This window comes from Sturnus vulgaris, chromosome 1, assembly GCF_052056855.1.
Source record: "Sturnus vulgaris isolate bStuVul1 chromosome 1, bStuVul1.hap1, whole genome shotgun sequence".
NCBI lineage: Eukaryota > Metazoa > Chordata > Aves > Passeriformes > Sturnidae > Sturnus > Sturnus vulgaris.
The window spans coordinates 8038403-8058493 of record NC_142243.1 but is presented as its reverse complement, the minus strand read 5'-3'; the positions used below and the strand labels follow the sequence as shown (position 1 = coordinate 8058493).

The following is a 20091-nucleotide window of genomic DNA, read 5'->3' as shown; positions in this document are numbered from 1 at the left end:
CCTCCAGAGTGAAATCTTCCAGGTTGTGGCAGGCAGAGTCCTTCTTCAACAGCATTTATATTAATGCTGCTTCAGAGGTCTTGCCCTTTTTGCCATGGTTCCTGGGCATTCAGATATGGCTCCTGCAGCTCCTCAGCCACTCCTAGTGGGCACTGTCCATGCCTCCTTCAAACCGTGGGATACAAATAAACACCAAAGCCATTCTCCCATTGCTTAAAAATATTACAGGACTGTACAGGGCAAGAGTTCCTTTATCAAGGGTTGGGGAAAGGGCTCCCTCATGAACTTCCACACAACTGCCACAGTTTTTAGTGTTTGCAATTCCTGACATATTTAGATGAAAGGCGCTAAAGAGCTTTCAAGTCAAATATTTTTAATTCATCTTGAATACATACATGCAAGTAGAAACATGTACAAACATTAAGCAAAGTTGGTTGATAAGGTTACATTATTAAACAAGAATCATCTCAATCAGTATCTTTTTTTCATATTTAGAACTCCATATTCATCTCACACTTCCCAGTTGCTTGAAATACGAATGAAGTTGTCCATCTTCCATTTTCATCTTGTTTTTGCAATCCAAGGACATTTTTTTGTGACAGGCGTTTCAAACAGAAGAACTTGCCAGCTCTTTTTTCAAGTGTTTCATATGAAGTATTTCAGGTTTTCAGGAATTAGGATCACTTATAAGATACTGCTTGCAATGCGACAGGGAACACCAAGATTTTTATGTATTTTTATCTATATATGTATTTATGAAAAAACCCTCATTGTGCAGCCTTCCACAGAGACAAAGATTGGTACGTTCTTGGTGCAGCATAAGAACCAGCATTTTCAGGCCTTTGGGACAGACACACAGCTCTCTGAGCATGGCAGGACATTTTCTGGCTAAGAGAGAAATCATTCAACAACAACATAAGATGACAATGATACAGAGATTTTAAGATATTGTAATTTACCACAGAACCTTCAACTAAATAAGAGAACATGTTCAGCTCATATTTCATATGATCTTAAGATATCTAAGGTTATAGCTGGTACAAACCTGTTCTTCCAGGACTAAAGCAACTCTCAGTATATTGACTTAAGGAATTCAATTGCATTTGGTACTAGAACTCTTAACAGACAGATTGATGACAGAGAGCCAAAAAAGCACCACAAACAGAAAAGGTGTTAGAAAACATGACTTATCAAGAGAGAATGAAAGATATTAGAGCTCAGAAATAGCTAAGGTAGCTTTAAAAAGAGAGGAACAAAGAGAAGAGAAATTCTCCCCATCTCCCTTCAAGTATTAATACCAATAGTCAACAACTCCAAAATGACAGCAAGAAAATGTGATTTGGTCACTAAGAAAATTCTCCTAAATACACACATTTGATATTGAAATAAATGACCTGGGAAATCGGCATAATGAGATCTCAGGAAAAGGTTGGACAAATCTGTCAGGAGTACTACAGAGTTCATCCCACCCCCTTCAAGAAAAATTAGTTCAACACTCTTTTCACCCTTATTTTCTATAATTTTACAATCACATTTTGAAGTGATTTATTAGGGTGTTTCTTTCCTACACTCTCATTGACTTTATACTTACAAGTAACTTTAGGATTGTCTTCAGGCTCCTCAGCAAGCCCAGCAAGTCTGAGATGCTTTATTAGTAAAATTTACAAGTATGAATTCTCAGTGAATACACTGAGCTCTCGTATCTGAAAAGGACAGCTCTGGGGAAATGCCATCAAAACAGAGCATACTGGATCCATTGAAAGATATGTGGGCCCCCTTGGAAAAAATAAAACCAAGAACAAAACCAAAAACAAAGCAACAAAAAAAAAAAAAACAACCCCAAAATCCCCCCAAAACACCCCCTTCCCCCCCTAAAAACCCAATCCAAAACCAAACCAGCAACAAAAAATTCCAAGTCCACGTGCTAAACCCTGCCTAATTTTCCAAGAACAAAACATTTAAAGGAGTAATTAAAATGGAAAACTATTCACTTTACTGCCATTCCTGCATAAATTATACGTATATTAGAAAGGGATGGGCAAATCAGTACTGGGGGGAGGTGAAGGGTGGGATTTATTTAAAAAATACAAAAGCATCAGACAAAATCATTACTGACAGTCCCTAATGTGTCACCTTGATACACAGACTTAGTCTGATATACTGGAAATGCTGAATCATTTTCTACTTTCATTTTGCTGAAGAACAAGAAGTCATAAATTTAGGCATCTTATGCAGCAGGAAAACTGAACAAGTTAAAATATTCTTGGAATTTACACGGTAATTCTTAAAATTCCAAAAGTAAAATCATCTCACAAAAGAATACTGTGGAAGCAGATGAAAGACCATTTTATCTTCCTAAGGACCCAAAGGGTATTTCTACAGGTCAGAAATCTTTGGTAGCACTGCTGTGCCCAACAACACAAACAGACAAAAGCTCAGCCTGGTAAAGACACTGCCCTCAAGAAAAGAAGCCATTCTCTTCTGACAGTATCTGTACTCCACAGGTCTCACCAACACACCACACTGCTTAACTGTTACACAAAAACATCAGCAGCAACACCAAACTACTGAATCCTGGTTCTGCAGATGGCCCTACTAAATTAACAGCAGTCCTTGTTACCAGTCTCTAGTTTAGGCCAGCTTGGTCTAGAGTTAGTACAGCTCTGGACTCCAGCAGCTCCTTCAGCTGAGAGCTCCCCAACAGCTGCAACAGGAGAGACTTGCCAAGTCTTCACTTGAACCCAGTAAACTTCAAAAGGGAACCTGCATTCTCTCTTATCATGAGCTATCTCACTTGTACAAATGTATTCAAAACATCTCTGCACAGAAGAGCCCAAGAAAGGAAAAGAGTACAGGGAATTACATAGAGAGCAAGGGCAGGGATGCTCAGCTGCAGGATTGAGCCAGTGCACACAGGTAAGAGATACAGCAACCCTTTGGCCAAAGGCAAGGAGTACAAGGAAGCACCATTACCTACTGAGGAGAATGGCTAGGGAAAATGAGATTTGGCTTTTGCTTTACATTCAGTGCTCAAGCAAAAGTTGTGAAAAAAAAACAAAGCATGTGGCAGGACTAAAGCAGTGGAAACTGCTTAAGTGTGATCTCCAATCTTGATAGTATTCAGAGTCCAAGCATATTTTAACTCTTCTTTTAAATCCTGTCAAAAATAGACTAGAAGATTGTCTGCCCTGCTGCTCAATTTGTATTTTTTTCCTTCTGTGGTCAAAGAAATACAGTCACACATTCAGCTTGTCACTAACTGGCTAAAAAGTAATCAACCATCTTGATCAGTGTTAACAGCTAATTGCAATGCTCACTTTCACTCTCCCACAGTTGAAAGGAAATTTAGGAAGTCCATGCCAACATAACAACAGTGACAAAGGCTACATGTAAAGAACCTGCTTCACCTGGCTGAAACCTCAGTATCTGGAAGTTAGGGAGGACAGAGTAAATCTGCTTCTGTACACAGGGAAAGAGGAGTTACACATGCATTTAATTAAGCTAATTGCTCTTGCTTACCATGAGACTTATCTGAAACCAATCATTCGTGGTCTTCTGAAATAGAGCACTGTGATAAAAACTATTTCATTGTGAATGCTGCTGTGGGCACTGATAACTATTTGTTATGAGGAGCTGTAAGTTGTGACTGGCATTGTTTTGTTTCACCACATAATAAAAGAAGCTGTGCATGACTGCTTTATTCAATTATGCATGAATCACAAACCTGTCATACCTCTTGCAGGCCACTGGGATTCCTGCAGACATACTTATATATAAATATTTTTAGCTCAACAGAATTAATTTCTTTCAGCTTCCTGTACTTTATTCTTCTGTACTTAAGTCACTATGTCTGAGAAATCAGAACTGACAACAACCTGACATGCAGGATGTCTATGTAGTCAATAATGCCCCGTATGTCAGTATTTGGAAAGACCATACAGTCATTATGCAATTCACAGCTCTGAGTGCAATTAAGTTTTATGAACTGTAGAAAAACATTAATAAAAAGTAGTTAAGACTTTGTCATTTCAACCTCCTCCCCATTTCTACAGAGTAAAGCCTAGCCTCCAAGGCCTGTGTTCAGTCCCTGTTACACACTGTTTTGTTTTCCCTATAAAATTCTCCAAATAATTTAAAAGCATTCTTCCAGAAAAACACCTCCGATGTGAATCACATCGTTCTTTCCTCCTCAGCACAAACCCAAGGACAGACTTCAAACACTGACAACATGATCTCTATGTCTCCTCGTCTTAGTTTCTTTAGAGCCCTAACAAATTAACTTGTCTTTTCATTAAGACACAAGAAATTTGGTCGAGACACTTTCTCACCAAAACCCCAGATTTTAAATAGGCACACTGTCCTCAAGACAATTGTGAGTCCTCCACACCAGCACTCAAGGGACACACTGAAGATAAAAGACCCCTCATCAAGAGATAAGGAAATCTCATTTAGATGCAGAAGTGAAATGGTAACGTTTTAACCCAGCCTCTAACAGAAAACACCCCCCTCCAACACACTGCTTAAATTAGTTTCATAACATGCTTCCCAAGAAAATAAAAATCATCTTCCCCTGAGCAGAAACAATACTAATACCAACATCTGCACACAACTAAATTAGGTGGCCTCACTTACCAAATAAGCAGGTCCTTTTTAACCAAACCTTAATTAAACACAGTTTCCTAAATTATTTTCTCTGAGCAATTATCAGACCTATCAACTTAAGCAAAAGGTGCTCAACTGAGCAGTCTTTCAGATTTCAGATTCCAAGTTACAACTTAAAAGAAAGGAGTATTTCAGTATGATTTCATTGGTAACTGCCTGACAGTAAAGCATTACAGGAAACACTAATTGTTTAATAACTGCTAATAAATTACAGCTCTGAAAATATAATATATAGACTATTAGGTAGGCTAAACCTGTTACTTCCCTCACCAGCTCAGGCCCATTTTTTATTTTGGGATTACACAGAGTCAAACACACAGAAACGAACCACGAGGAGACACATAGATGAGACGAGCCTTGTAAACTTACCCCTCCTGACAACTTAATCACCCTGACTTTGCTGCCGGCATGGGGCCCATCACTAGCACTGTTTGTCCGCTGCATCACAGTCCTTTTCACCCCCGGCTTCTGCTCCTGGGGCCTCGCGGGGACGGAGGCCACTCGAGCCGTGGGTGGCGTGGGCAGCGCCGCTGCAGCAGGTTTGCTCTGTAACACTTTCTGTGCTGCCTGAGGCTGACTCGCAGGAACTGTTCTAGTTTGCCTCAGCTGCTTCACTGGCTTCATCTGCTGTCCTTGGTACTGCCCGTCCCCTGCGCCCTGCGGGAAATCTGTGGGCTTGGGGTGGATGTTTGCAACTACCCCATCTTGCTTTCTAACAAGGAGTCTGTTTTTCACGTTGTGCCTGGTCTGCAAGCCAGAGTGGGGTATGTAGGGGCTGCCGTTGGTGGGGAACTCAGAGGAGTCCTCCTCGTGCTGCATGTAGGACTGCTGGGAGCAAGGCTGCTGCTGCTGCTGCTGTGCAAGTCTCTCCAGCAACTCTCTCTTCCTGGCCCCAGCCTGCTGCTGCCGTCTCAGCTCCTTCTGCTTCAGGATCTCCTCTCTCAGGCGCTTCTGCTCTTCTATCTTCAAACGATACAACCGAGTTTCTTCATCTTCGTCTGGATACTACAAAGGAAAAAACAAGTGAATTTACAAAATTCTAAACAGATGCCCAGCTTGGTGAATACACCATCTGAAACAATTTCAAGTTAAGTTGTAACTCTGAAGAGCTTTTTGAATTTTCCCTGATACCAAAGCAAGGCTATTAGTGGAGTGTATGTGCTGCTAAGGTTTATTTGCTATTCGTTACAGACAAACAGCTCAAATCTGGTTTAGGACTTAGATGTACCACTTCCTAGACATAAAAGCTTTAATACCACTTGAGAAATCTGATCAGAATACTAAAAAAAAATAATAAAAAAAGTTTTACAAATTGGAACTAATTTAAAAGTTTCCAAAACCAATTAAACTATTAATATAATTCAAGATATCAAAATATGTTTCAAATAGAAGGTAACAATACAGCGGCAACCCACTGTCACACAGGTTTTATCTTGCTCTTTTCTGACAAAGTAACAAAAGGTAGGGTGGTAAATGACCTGAAAGGCCCTGATTAGAACTATTGATTTTTCTCACAGAATTTTAAGCCTGATCTCAAACTCATTTGTCACACAATAATTGGTTATAATGAACAGCACAAGTCAATCTCTCTGACCTTGAACTCATGCACTCTCTTCAGAATCAAAATGTTGCCAAACGCAGTGTTGGAATATTAATGGTATATAGAGAACGCCTTTAATATTCCAGCCCTGGGCCCCTCTGAAAATCCTACACACCATCAAATAACCTTTCTAAAGATTCTTCAACTCTGGCAGAACAAGTTCTTATGAAAAGCTGTATAAAAATGGACAAGAGTCAAGGATTCTCATCGTCCTGGAAAAGAAATCAAATGGCTCCTGCAATAAAATCACATATATTTTTCAAAATTAGAAAGCATACTTTTTTATTATATTATTCTTCTCTTTTTAACCATTTGAAATATTAAGTTAGACTTATAGAGAATGCCTACAAATGGTAATGAGCACAACATTCTACTCAAAATGTATTAATTACTCCTAAGAACAGCCTCTCCAAGTAACAATACTTTGCATGCTGGCGAATTAATGCATAAACAGTGTAAAAGTATTTCTTAAAAACTGGGAATCCGTGATGAACCTTTATCTATCTTGCAGCAACTGGGTGCAAACTGCTCTTGACACAACTGCCATTTTCTGAACATATGTGACCCAAATGTGTGACTTGAAGGTTTGGGTTTTTTTAAAGTGCTTTCAATCTTAGTGCACCCAGAACCCTCCCCAACCCAGAGAAAAAACCCAGCAGAACAGATTCAGCCATAATGTTGGTTCATGGACATGAAAGCCCAGTAGAGTCAGATTTGTACTCACAGCACCCAGATGCACAAATCCTAGATGCTTATTTCCCTCAGCTGTAGCTGCTTCTTCCCTAAGCAGGTATTGACAGGGGTTATTCTCACAGTTACCAAAAACCAGCTCATTGTCTCAAATTAGAAGTCCAATTACAAGCATCTAATTAGCAGTCTAATCAGAAGTCTAAACAAAGGCTAAATAAAACTAACCAAATTGCATTTCTCTAATTTGTATTTATTTTTAAAGTATGGGTTGTAGTTCATGGATGAGGTCTAACACAGGTCTTTGCATGAGAATGCTGCATCTACCCAGAAGTTCTTACCTTTATCTACACTTTGTGGAACATGAAGGTGGTGATTAATAATCACTGTGACAACTGAATTAGAGCTCCATGTTGATAGATGGTACAGAAACATACTTTTACAGGAGGAAGCCCAAATATTTAATCTTGTATTGACAACTGGAGATGCTTGATTGTAGCAAAAAAAATAGAGTATGACCCTTATGAAATACACGGAAAGATAACCTCCAGCTAGGAGAAGGATGTGCTGTTATGCAGATCCTGATGTAATTAATAAAATTTTCAGTTATTTTCAGAGACACTGAGTATCACAATTACTACAATTGTTCAGAGGGAAAACTTGTTTCACTTAACTTAATGAATTAGTTTATTCAGCTGCTTTGGCTTAGATCATAATATTCTACAGTTTATCTAAACAAGCCTGATGGATGCCATGAGCCAATATCAAGTTTACTTTTGGAGGTAGCCCTGTAATTTTTTTTCCCCTTATATTCAACTGAACACTGACTGAGTATGAGTCTTCAGGAGACCACCACTTCTACCAGTGCCCTTCATTATGAGGGATTTGCCTGCTCACTTTCTCACCTAACAAGTTCTGAAGGGTTGGGAGATGCAGATCACGATGTGGTAGGCTCAGAACACCAACTGAAAGGTTACACACAGCAGCACAGAGATGTGTGCTTTGCAGCACACTCAAATGAGTCCTGCCAGCAGACAAGGAATTAACATCCCGAGGGACTCTGACTAATAGGTCCATGCAACAGCCCTTAGACAGATACACTGCTTCCAACTATGTCAGAATAACACACAGAAAGACGACTGACAAATTCTATTACCAATACACATGAAGTTTGAAGAATGCTTAGTAGAATATTCAGGCAACTTGATCTCAAACATCATCAGAAACCTTCCTTTCAGGAACTTAACTCAGGAAATTAGTAATGATCCTAGGAAGTCAATCCCTTCTTAAAGGTTAAAATCGAGCATCAAGAGCCCTAAGGTTATATGACAACTGCAGATCAGCCTGTTAACAGGCTAGAGGTAGACCTAAAACCTTCAAAAGCAAGTTACTACTACAGCTAAATTCTAAACAAAATACCCTTGCAGCTAGAGGAAAGTAATATGAAGGCCCTGTGATGATTAACAAAATATCCCCATTAGAAGTCACGTTTAACTTGTACAATGGCCCAATAGTACAGATTAAGGACAGCAAACTCCTTGTAAGGATGAAAACAGGCAGTTAAATCCCCTTCTCCTCAGCTTTAAGAGCACCTTATATACATCATCCTCGAGAGTGGGGGTACATATGTGATGTATAGTACATATAAATGACCTATGGTGTGTAATAAGGACATTCAGCACATGGAACAGGAAAGACAGGGTCACGATGAACACAGGACACAATGCCTATTGCTAATCATTTCCATTCCATTAATTTAGTAAGCCCAATATAGATTTCTCCAACATATAATAGCACTGCCAAGGAAAAAGGCAAGGCAAGCAAGCATTTTGCCTACATAATCAACTGGGAGAAAGTACACATCCTTAGAACTTCAAACCATTGTGATTTTCACATCCTGTGTCTGGAAGCAACATTATCTGCAGGTGAAAAAGAAGAAAAACTTGGAGCAGCCTTTTTCCTAGACAAACTAAGCTTCATATGTTTTGGGTAGAAAACTCCACAACATGAAGAAATGGTGCACTGCACATGTATATGGCTCCTCCTTTTACAGGAGGATGCAGAGTACAAAAGGCCAGACATGCATTTGGTTTTGTGGGGGTGGCTTTTTTTTTCTGCCAGGTTTTGAGTTTTTGGCCTTCTTTTTTTTTTTAAGTAGAAATTCTCATCCATCTTTGGACAGTTTTAACACAATGCCTTTCACTGAGGTTTGAAGGAAGACTGAGCCTTAGCTGTAGGTTTTTCTTCTGCCTTAAGGTCAAAGGCAGTTTTGATGGAAAGCATCAAAAGAAAGTGTTACAGGCTGGTTTCCTTAATCTAGCTGAAAAGCATCAGCAAGAGAAGCACCAGTCCCACATCCTTCTTCTGGGGAACATAGAAAGGCACTGTTGACTTAGGAAAAGACAGCAAGGACACATTCAAAATCAAAGGATTAAACTTTCTACTGAAATTTAAGGCCTAGTACCAGTGGCTTGCTTTTCAGTGAATTATAAAGAAACAAACAAACCTATGCCTTTTCAGACGTCTGCAGGATCAATTGCCAATTAACAGAACTAAATACTGACTCATAAGAACCAGACACTGTTAATGTTCTGGTTGGCTCCCAAGGAACAAAAGAGGAATCATGCAACCAGGATCACTTATGTGTCTCTGTAAAATGGGTCCAAGAACAGAGCAATCAAAATGGTTTGATCTGTGGCATAAACACGAATCTATTCAGTAGACTTGTCTTTATTTTTTTTAAGCTGTAACATTAAAAACATAAGAGGCTAGCATAATTTGTCTAAAGATTCATATCAATTGTTTGCAAAAGGTGCAGTCAGATCCAAATTGCATCATTTGGCTGCTTGTGTTCAAACCCACAAAATATGTGAATTAAAGGGTACCTACGTATACACACCTCACATTTCACATTGCTGATAACATCAGCTCCCCAACCAGAGGAAGTACAAAGCAGAGGTGCTGTACATTTTGGACAAACAGGGAGAGAGTGAAGAACAAGGTTACAAATTGGTCCAATAAGCACAATGCCCTCTTGCTAATTTCCAACTGGAAACAAAAACTGTGATAAGACTATTCTAACCACAAGACAGGAGAAGCCATTACAAAAATTTGGAAGACAAGTTATTTAAACTGGAGAAAATTTTAGCTTAGACATTTATAATTTTTCAGGTAGTTCATTTCCAAAGAGATGAAAATATTCAGATACATTTGATCTATTTCAGTAACTCTCTTCCATATTGCAAGCCTTGTTAGAAAAGACAGCAACATAAAAACCAACAACTTAAATTCTCAACTTACTGGATTTGGAAGAATGGAATACAAAGGTGTTCTTTCAGTACATCAAGGACATTATCCTCAGTGTTAAGTACCAACATCAGTACACCTACTGAAGGACTACACAGTGCTCTACTAATTTCCCTCTTGTTCTGAGCTGAAATATCCATTTCTCCTAAAGACACATCATCTTTCTCCATTCTCCCTCTTCTTTAAACTCAAAAATGCTTAATACTGCCTTAATTCCTCTTAGCCTAAGCTGACTTCAACAGGAGCAGAATTAGTCCTACATCATCCAGGCTTTCCTATTTCAATGACAAAATGATGTTTCAGACTGAGGATATATAATTTAAATACTGGGAAGTAAAAGCTATTCTGAACAGGCATTTAAGGTCAGTATTTTGCAGTCTCACAGGAGCACAAGCATTCCATTAATATACCATTTTTAATCTTCTAGTCACTCACATTGCAAACCTTTCAAATATCTATATTTAGGGTGAGCAAAATCTCTGACAGCCAATATTGCTATTTTTTTGGTGCTTCCTAAATGATAGGCCACTCATAAATACAGCCACTGACTCTTTAGGAAGAAAGATGCAAAGAAAAGTCTTAATTTTCCAGTTGAAGACACTTGCAAAATAACCTGCCCAATTCAGTTATGTGCCATACAGCTAGAAAAGGTGACAGAACTTAACTCTTTCTCATTGTCATCAAAAGCAAAAGAATAGGATGAAGTCAGCTAATTACAAGAAAAACACACAAAAAGGACTGCAAAACAACCTGCCTAAGGAGAGATATGTAATAACTTGTATCACAAAACCAGTGAAGAATATGATTAAATGCTTGTAAATGAACATTTTTTTGTGCAGTATTCCCATCTGTAAGAGTGATAATAAGCAGCAGCAGTGAACAAGACCACTGCAGTGGCACAGCAGAAATGGGACAACTGCTACTATACTGTTTGCAGCACCAGGCTCTGCTCCAGGTGTGCTTTGGAAGGAGAAGGTCCCTTATCTACAAGGGTTTCACTAGGGGACTTCTTTTTTTCCAAAACAACACTGTTTTTTTATCCTGCTTTGCAAAAACTTGCATAAAACAGGTATCCAAATTTTTTCAATTACAGTTTTGACAGAGAAATAAAAAGAAAGCTTTATTTGTGATACACAAAGAATTCACATAGGGAAGATTAGCTTGTTTGATAACCACAGGCTACAGTATATTTAAAATGTAAAACGGAGACAACAAGATGACTGCTTTGGGGTTGTTTTAGTTTTCAAATTTAATTTTAAAAATTTTAAAAATATTCTTATCTTTTTCTAAATACTGCCAGAGATACTTCAGAACTAATGCCTTAATTTTCATATGACTACACTACAGAAAAACTTCAAGATGTTTTAGACAGGGAGGTCTGTGGCTGATTTTTCAAGACTTACCTTACTAATTGCCTGAAAGACAAGGCTTCTCTATGAGGCACTGCATTTTCTGTGACTGAGATTATTCCAACAGAGTGAATTGAGGGGAAAGAGATTACTCATATATTTTTTCCAAAAAAAGGTGAAAATTGAAAGCTTAAAAAAAGGAATTTTTTTCATTTCCATTGAAAAGCAAGCGCACAGGAAGTCAAACACTGATAGCTTTGGGTTTCTTTTGTGCCTCATTTGTGGAAATTAGTTATGACCATTCCTAATTCAAGAACAAGATGAAAAGCTAATCATGAGCAGCTTAAAAGGAAGACAGCATTATCACAATTAAAGCTTTCAACAGCTGTTGAAGAAAACCACGAATCTTGTCTCAAGGACCAGATTAACTGTAACTATAAAGATTTACAGTTCTTCACAGAATAGCCTGACGAAGCACACAGGGTGCATTTAGCCATCATGCCCAGGATAAAGAGCACCATCAGTCCAATCCTCTCCACTCTCTCAAAGTAACAGAGCTCATGGAGAGTCTTCTCTAGCTTCCAAGAGATCTGTGAAGGGAAATGCTCAACTGTTGACATGACATGATCCAGTGGAGCTGAAAACACTGGCATCTAATTTTTTCAATTGTGCAGCATACCAGCAAAGCAAACAGCATCACTTTCTCCAAAATGGAAAACTTAAAAGCATCTCCTCTTTTCCCTTACATGAAAAGGTTTCATAAAAAAAGAGATTTTCTTTTTCAAAAGCAAGAGTAAGAAGCGCCAGGGACAACACAGCTATGATAGCCTGCATGAATGCTCAAGGCCTAGCAGGGACTGAACAGCCTAAAGGAAAACAGCATGAGGAAGATAGTTCTCCAAATAGCCTTCTTTTTTCCTTTGAGCCATACAGCATCATAGAAGATGACAAAGAAGAGGCTTTCAGATTTCAAAGAATATGATCGCCTGAAAATAAATTATAATTCCCTAAGATAAAAATAGGGAAAATGAGTATTTCAGAGACTTTTATCACTAACCAGCTATACTCAAATTCTGCCTTTTTCTAGTAGAAATGACTCTTCTTCCTGCAAAACAAATTCACCATAGCCTTACCAACCTTCCAGACCTTTTATGTCAATGGAGACTATTCCTGCTGTTGCATTAAAAGAGAAAACTGCAATTCAGAAGGGAGGCCTCTAGTGGCACCAAAAAATATCTGATGGATAATACATTAGGCGTGCTTTCAGTTCATAAATCAGACTAGAGAAGTTTTATAAAGGCGGGAACTTTGTTTCTTGTTGTTTGGTTTTTGGTCTCTTTGACAAAAAAAAAAAAAAAAAGAAAATCCCTTACCTCTGGTTCAGATTTTCCTTCTGACTTTGTTTGGCCCACTGGAGTGATTGCTTTAGCTTTCATGTCAGGCCTTCCCTGGGAGTTCCCACCACCAGTGACAGACTTGGTGGCAGACACGGTGCTGGTAATGGGTTTGACCTGAGCAGCTGGGGTGGAGTTTCGCCGGCTGTTGCTCATGTCCATGGCGTGGGACGGCGCGATCGGCAACTCGCGCAAGTTACTGTTCCTGGGAGCACTCGACTGGAGCTGCTGATTCGAGCGCTTGACAATGTTCTGTGATGGGGTACTCTGAAAAACAGAAAGGAAATCAACTGCTGACTTCCACCACAAACCAAGCTGAAGTGGTTTTTGTTTCACATTTTCCTGATTTAGTTCAGTTTGGGGAAACAAGCTTTGTGAAGAGGAAAAGTATTTTTAATGTCAGGAAAAAAACACAGGAATGAGAACATTTTAATAACGTTTTTTTCTAATTAAAAGCAAAAGTTAATCTCACTTGTTTAACACCATTGTCATAAACTGGATTCACTGTGTGATTTCCTTTCCTAATCAAAGCAATTATGCTAAACTATAGTAATATTTTCCTGAGCACTGCTTCAGGCTGTTGTGCTACCCAACCTACCAAGCAGCAGAATATGCTGCATTGGACGGAACTCACAAGACAGGAGAGGCATTATCTGAACCAGAAAACTGATCAACAGTGGTACAGACAGGCCTGCAAATCAAAAGAATATCACAGAACTGGGCTCCCACACAATCACAAACTATCAGCAGTTGTAGAGCCTTATAAAGTAAACCTATCTTTAGTAACCCCTTCACTGCTAGTTCTTGGGCAACTGCAACATCTCCTATTGGACCCAAACCAAAAAGAATACTGAAGACCAGAGGAGAAAAGAAAGATACACATGGTATTTTTCAATGCAGATTACAAAATGATCAATGCAGAAAATGAGCAAGGAATGGTAAAAATAGGGGGAAGAACAGGAAGGGAATAAATAGAACTGAACACTCATGCTGCTGAGTTTTGAAACCTGTGCTTACATGCCTGCTACTCATGCAGGACACTGATGCATGTGGTACTTACATGCCTTGGCTTCATTGGACCCTGTCGTGGCTGACACTGCATCCTGTTGTTATTTGGCTGCTGCTGTGTGGCTTGCATGTGAGGCCTGAACTGTGGCTGGTTCATGGGCATCAAGGGCTGTGGAGGCCCTTGGAGATGGTGATGCTGCTGCTGCTGCTGGTGATGGTGCTGCTGTTGCTGCTGGTGATGGTGCTGCTGAGGCTGAGGTTGTGGCTGAGGCTGTAATGGAGGATGCATGGGACCCTTCACATGAAAAAAAAAATACTTTAGTTTCAAAGTAATAAACTCCTGAAAAGCAGCTCCAGTATCACGAGACCTTAGCAGCTATGAACCAGGTTAAACTAAAAACATATAGAGGAAAAAACCAGACCAACAGAAGCAGTGTAAGGTCGTTCTACAGTTAAACCCGTGTAAGGCAATAGCAACAAATTCAAGGGTTCCTGTCCTCTGCCCTGTTTTCTAATGACGTTTATCCCGGCCCTCTGCACATCCCCAAGGCGCTGCCCCGCTCTCAGCGGCGCCGCAGCCCCACGGCCCCGGGGCGCGCCCGGGCGGGGGCCGCTGCCGGCAGAGGGCGCTGCCGCCCCGCGCCCGGCACCGGCACCGAGCGCGACACCGCGGGCCCGGCACCGGCACCGGCACCGAGAGAAGATCCATCACTCTCCCAGCACAGCAGTACCACAGCACCATCCCCCTCGGCCCTGCAATACCGACGGGCTCCGCTCGCTCCCGGCCGGCCCCGTACCTGCATGCTGGGCTGCGTGTGCGGGGACAGGAAGGGCTGTCCCGGCGCCTGCAGGAACTGCTGCCGCGGGGGGATGAAGGGCCGCGGGGTGGCGGAGCCCGGCTGGTTGAAGTGCAGGATGCCCACCGGGCCCTGCGGTTGCATGCTGGGCCGCACCGGCCGCTCCCGGGGGTACACCGGCTGCTGTCCCTGCTGGTTAAAGGCGGGCCCGGGCGGGCTGAACGGCATGGGGCTCTGCGTAGGAACGGGATGGGCGCTGTTCAGAAGCGGGGGAGGCGGTGGCGGTGGGGGGCTTCGCTGCTCGAACAAGGGATGACCTGGGAACCTCGGATCTGTGGGAATGAGAGAACTGATTAAATGACAACCTCCCTGGGACACAAACACGTTTTGGAAACATAGAGCTCAGGTTGCTTTCTGTTTCAGAAAGCAACCTGAAATTTGCAGAACGCAGGTGGATGGGATGTTTTAATTATAAGAGCTACCCTCAAGATTATATTTCTCTTGCTCCTGTCACTTGTGTGGGAATTGATCCTCCCTTGAAAGACCAGCACAACCGGTACTTTGCTGGAATCAGCAACACCTTTTGGTAACTCTACTTTAATAAAATCAATGAAGGATTCCAGCGATTATAGTTTAAACCATGGAAGATTCAAAGTAGTGACACCATTTGCTGATCAGGTATTTAGCACGTTGTTACATATTGTACATGTGTAGAATATTTGTAAAATATTATATATAAATACATTACATATATATGGTTTAAATATAAACATGCACTTACCCTCTCTTTTGTTTGCTAAGCTGTATCATTTAATCTAACCTTAACAAATTTCTTACACACAGTCCAGGCAGTTTAAAGAGTTACAAGAGGAAACCCAAGTGTATGGAGAGTACTTGTTACCCAAAATACAACAAAGTGCAACAACTTAATTGCAACAACCACTTCGATATGAATTATTTTTGTGTCTATCTAAATATCCGGATTCATGGCAGTTACAGGTGAAGACATATTTAAAAAAAAAGAAGTAAAAATCCACATCAAAATAAGTAAAAAATATACTACATGACCAGAATTTCTGGCATGTACCAGCCTGGGTACATCAACTGGGATCTTCCAGCCTTCAGGCTCTTCTGAACACTTGGTGTTGTGGGATACACAATCACAGTGCAGAGTCACGTTACAAAAGGTGGGTGTTAACTGTTAATGGGATTGAAATGCTCACCTGCTAAGAAGAAAGGATCTCTGTCCTGAGGAGGTGGAGGAGGGAGTGGTGGAGGTGGTGGGGGTGGCCCTCTCCACTGGTCTTGGATTGGCAGCCTCGGGGCTTGGGAAAAGTTGGTAGGAACTGGTCCAGGCGCATGCTGCTGGAAGTCTGGAGGGCCCTGTTTAATAAGGCAGAATTAAAATTAAGGCTACCATACAGAAATTTATGTATTGTCTGCTGTAACTTTTTTCTCTTAAAAGTACAATTGCTGTATGAATTATCTCCTATCACTTGTACAAATTGACAGCCCTGAGTCATTCCTTCACAATGGATGATATATTAAACCCCAGTACAGTATCTTGAAATGAATTCACAATGTTTAATAATCACTAGCACCACAGGAATGCCATTTCTTCTCAAGCTTATTGAAATCCATGCAATTATTGACCTTCTTTCCCATTAATCCAAAAAAATCTGAATGTCTACTTTAGAAGACATTCCTGACATTTATCTTCATAAACCACAGTATTCTTCATCACCAATTTAGCACAATGTAAGCTACAGGAGGGAGCAGCTTTACTAAAAAAAAAAAAGGGGGGGGTGGGGACACACAATTTATGGCATTCATAAAATTAAAGAAATCATCTTTCTAAAAGAATTGAGAGTAACATTTCTGTCTATTCACAGTTTAGCATCTGAAGAATTATAAGAGTACAAAATTTTCCTTCCTCCAGTAAGGCATTGGATTTTTTATTTTTTCTTTTTTTAATGCCTTTGCATATTGCAGGAAGCAGTATGTTACTACAAAAGCAGAACTCTGCAGAAGACACATTTAATTGAGTAATTCATACTAAATTTTTTTTTATTATAAAAAGTTGACAAAACACATTGGCAACCTCCGATATACAGAGTAAGCTTTGCTTCACATAAATTATATTCTCAACCATTTCCTTATTGAGTAAATCAAGTAAGTAATGAAAATCATCTGTGAACATCCTTGCTTTCCTCTTTATAAAGACTGTGAAATCAGTAGTAGGATCTGTTCCGTCTATGTGTGATGTTCACCTTGAACCTTAAAACTTGCATTACTGAAGACAAGCTTTTCAGAACAGATTCTACACTAAAAACTCCCTGCTAGACTGAAGTATTGTCTTTAGGAAAGGGCCAAACAACTAAGCTGCAGTAGCTTATCTTTTATCTCTTGAGTTGCCCTCACCAAGGGTATGCACAGTCTCTCCCTATCATATTCGTACTGCATGAAGACTGGAATTTTAGGATAAGAATTTCTTACGTAGCAACAATGGCCCTGGAGCATCCTCACTATCAAAGCAACACAAGACAGAGCTGCTTTACAGCCTTCTACCAGCACAATACAACTGAGATTGGCAAGGCCCAAATAAGTATGGGAGAGGCACCAAGGATCAGATCCATTACTAAATCTGTGGCCTTCCTGAAACACCTGAATGGGTATATGTGAGATACTAAGACTTGTTATTTGGGACCAAGACTGCAACTACTTATTTTATGTCATTATATAGCCATCAACTGTCAATACATTATCATTCCTAGAGATTAAAGGGTCTATATCCCTTGCCAGTACTTCCAGTCAGCCAGTCTCCTGTGGGTATTTCATTTAGTGAAAAGACATTATATTACACTCAAGCATGACAGTCCTCATAATATATACACAGTTTGCAGGAGGAGCTCTACACTTCTGCAAGTGAACAGTTACAACACGTTATTCCTCCCACCTTGGAACTGACTACTGCCTTTGAATTTCACAATCTGTCTGCAAACAACAACAGCTGGAGCAAGAGAGAGTTGTTTGGGATGAGAAAAAGTGAAATTTATTTGTTCTATAAAGACCATTTCAGGTTTAGCTGAACAAGGATGTTCAACTGCATTGCCCTTCCCTCATGTTGAGCAGCACAGCACCGGCTGCCTGCCAAAAGATCAACTGAACACAAACCTTGAGCATCCTGACCCTTCACTCCCAAACCACACCTCGAGCATCACTGCACACAGGAGCTGCCAGAGCTACTTTCAAACTAAGATTAGATGCACTCCCTCATTTTGGAAGCCTTCGTGATAAAAGCCTATTTCTCAAAGTATTGCTCTTACAGCAATCCCAGAGAATACACAGCCCTCCAACATGCTACACATCCTTAAGGGAGGTAGCCAGCAAGCCAATTCATTTTTAGCTATTTAGTCATTAGTTCACCAGAGGATAATGCATAAGGTCATTGTAATAGGAGCATGGGAGAACCCAGTTCAACAGGGCAGTTGCACACAAGATGGTTTGAATCTTGCACCTGATTTACAGCACGTAATCACATGCTCATCTTGCATTTCGGGTCTTGACAAACTTTTTTTCCCCATTTTCAGAGAGCTTAACTCTGAATCTCTCAAATTCCTCATATTTTTTTCCCTAGACATATGCCTACACTTATCTTAGTCATTTGTAAAATAGCCAGCCAAAAACAAATTACGTGGAAACTTACTGAAACCTGGACTAATAAATCTTAAGTGTCATGTATCTGCCACCTGAGCTGAAGAACTGGCAGCAGCAATGATGTGTCTGGGCTTGGTTCCAAGCACCAAATGGCAGTGCAGTGATCAGTCTCCTCTACCTGCTTTTTCCCAACTCCATGTATTCTGCCCTGCTCAAGGTAACAGATCCTTACCAGTCTCTTCCCTTATTACCAAACTTCAGTTTTAGTGCTAGACTGAAAGGCAACAGGCTTAGGCTACAAAATAAGCAGCCTTGTCTGCTTCTCAACCACATTTGTAACCCAGTCTCAAGCACCTTCCTCAGTATTAATTCCCTGCCCAGTTTGCCTTTTTGTTCTCCTGGTCCTCCTCACTCCTTCAGATACATTCTCTCATCCCCATCACATCTTTCACTCTGCCACTGGTTCCTAATACCAGCATGGATCCAGCTTCCAGACTCCAAGCTGGTGGTCTTGTGTCGTGGCAGCTGGTCAAGAGCTCCTACTTGCCTCACTCAGCCCCTGATTTCCTTGCCTGTACACTTACACCATGCCATCTCCCCTCTTCTTCCTGCCAAGTAAGCAGCAGGCACAGGTTGAAAAAAATCCAGGATGTTTATTTTAAATAAACAATTCTTTGTACCAGCCTTCCCTCTCTTGCCAACCTGTACCCTCATTATTATGCCCAGATTTATCTCATCCTAATGCAGCCCTGAATTGCAAATGCATGGAAAGTCCTGTTGAATTTCACACAGCCCTTATGTACTGAAACATCCTCAGTTGCAGCCAAACTCAATTTTCTTCCTTGGAAACTGAGTAATAATAAAACATTTCTAAATAACTCACTTGGGCACAAGAGTATTGTTCCACTGTTTCAGCCTTGCAATGAAAGCATTTGGAAAATTTCAACCAAAAGGATTCAAAATGAGGCCAGCAACCAGGACAACATCTTGGTTTAGGCCACTGAAGTCTATTAGTATTATTCAACTGAGAGAAGCTTTATATATCTCCCATCATAAAGAAACAAATCTTTATGAAATAAGCTTTAAGTAAGTTTTAGAACTTACTTAAAACCTACTTAGTAATACAGGTGATTTTAGGTCTAAGAAAGCTCAGTTTTTGAAAAAGTGATATTACAGTTTATTTGCAAAAAAAAAATACATGAACCAATAACCAGCAAGACATTTTACTGCTAAAAATAGTAGCAATGCTGATTTCAAACTCCCTGTGATCTTCTGTACCAAAGGTGTCCATCCATCTTAAGAAGCAAAACATTTAGTGTCCTCTATCTGCACTGGTTTAACACAAAATAACAGGTATCCAACTGTTATCCAAAAGCTGGTGTCAAAAAACTCCAAAAACTGCTTACTAAGATACATTAAGCATTTTTTTCTCTAGCTAGCAGTATATGCCATGTAAGTATATGCTGCTACACAAGCCTTAGAACAGTCCAAGAAAGAGTAAGAAGGAAATATCTGAAGTTTGGAACTCTTCCTATTGGCCTCTCTTCTTTCCACCCCTAGAAGTTAAGAACTCTCTGGGTTTTTTTCCACTTTTTAAAATTCCAGATTCACTAACAAATACCTACTTATTT

The 20091-nt window shown here is 40.2% G+C and overlaps 1 protein-coding gene across 5 annotated transcripts in view; it reads right to left on the bottom strand.

Moving 5' to 3' along the window:
• Positions 1–20091, bottom strand: part of RBM33 (RNA binding motif protein 33) — a 95910-nt gene that overhangs the window by 22747 nt on the left and 53072 nt on the right. For 4 of the 5 annotated variants that reach the window (XM_088158943.1, XM_088158969.1, XM_088158964.1 and 1 more), the window contains exons 11-15: positions 16027–16186; positions 14804–15135; positions 14059–14301; positions 12978–13265; positions 5032–5667 (exon numbers count right to left, since the gene is read on the bottom strand). In XM_088158943.1, coding sequence (XP_088015069.1) covers positions 5032–5667; positions 12978–13265; positions 14059–14301; positions 14804–15135; positions 16027–16186 — 1659 coding nt within the window. Of the gene's footprint in view, positions 1–688; positions 889–5031; positions 5668–12977; positions 13266–14058; positions 14302–14803; positions 15136–16026; positions 16187–20091 lie in introns of those variants that run through there. The other variant, XM_088158976.1, reaches the window with a different exon arrangement.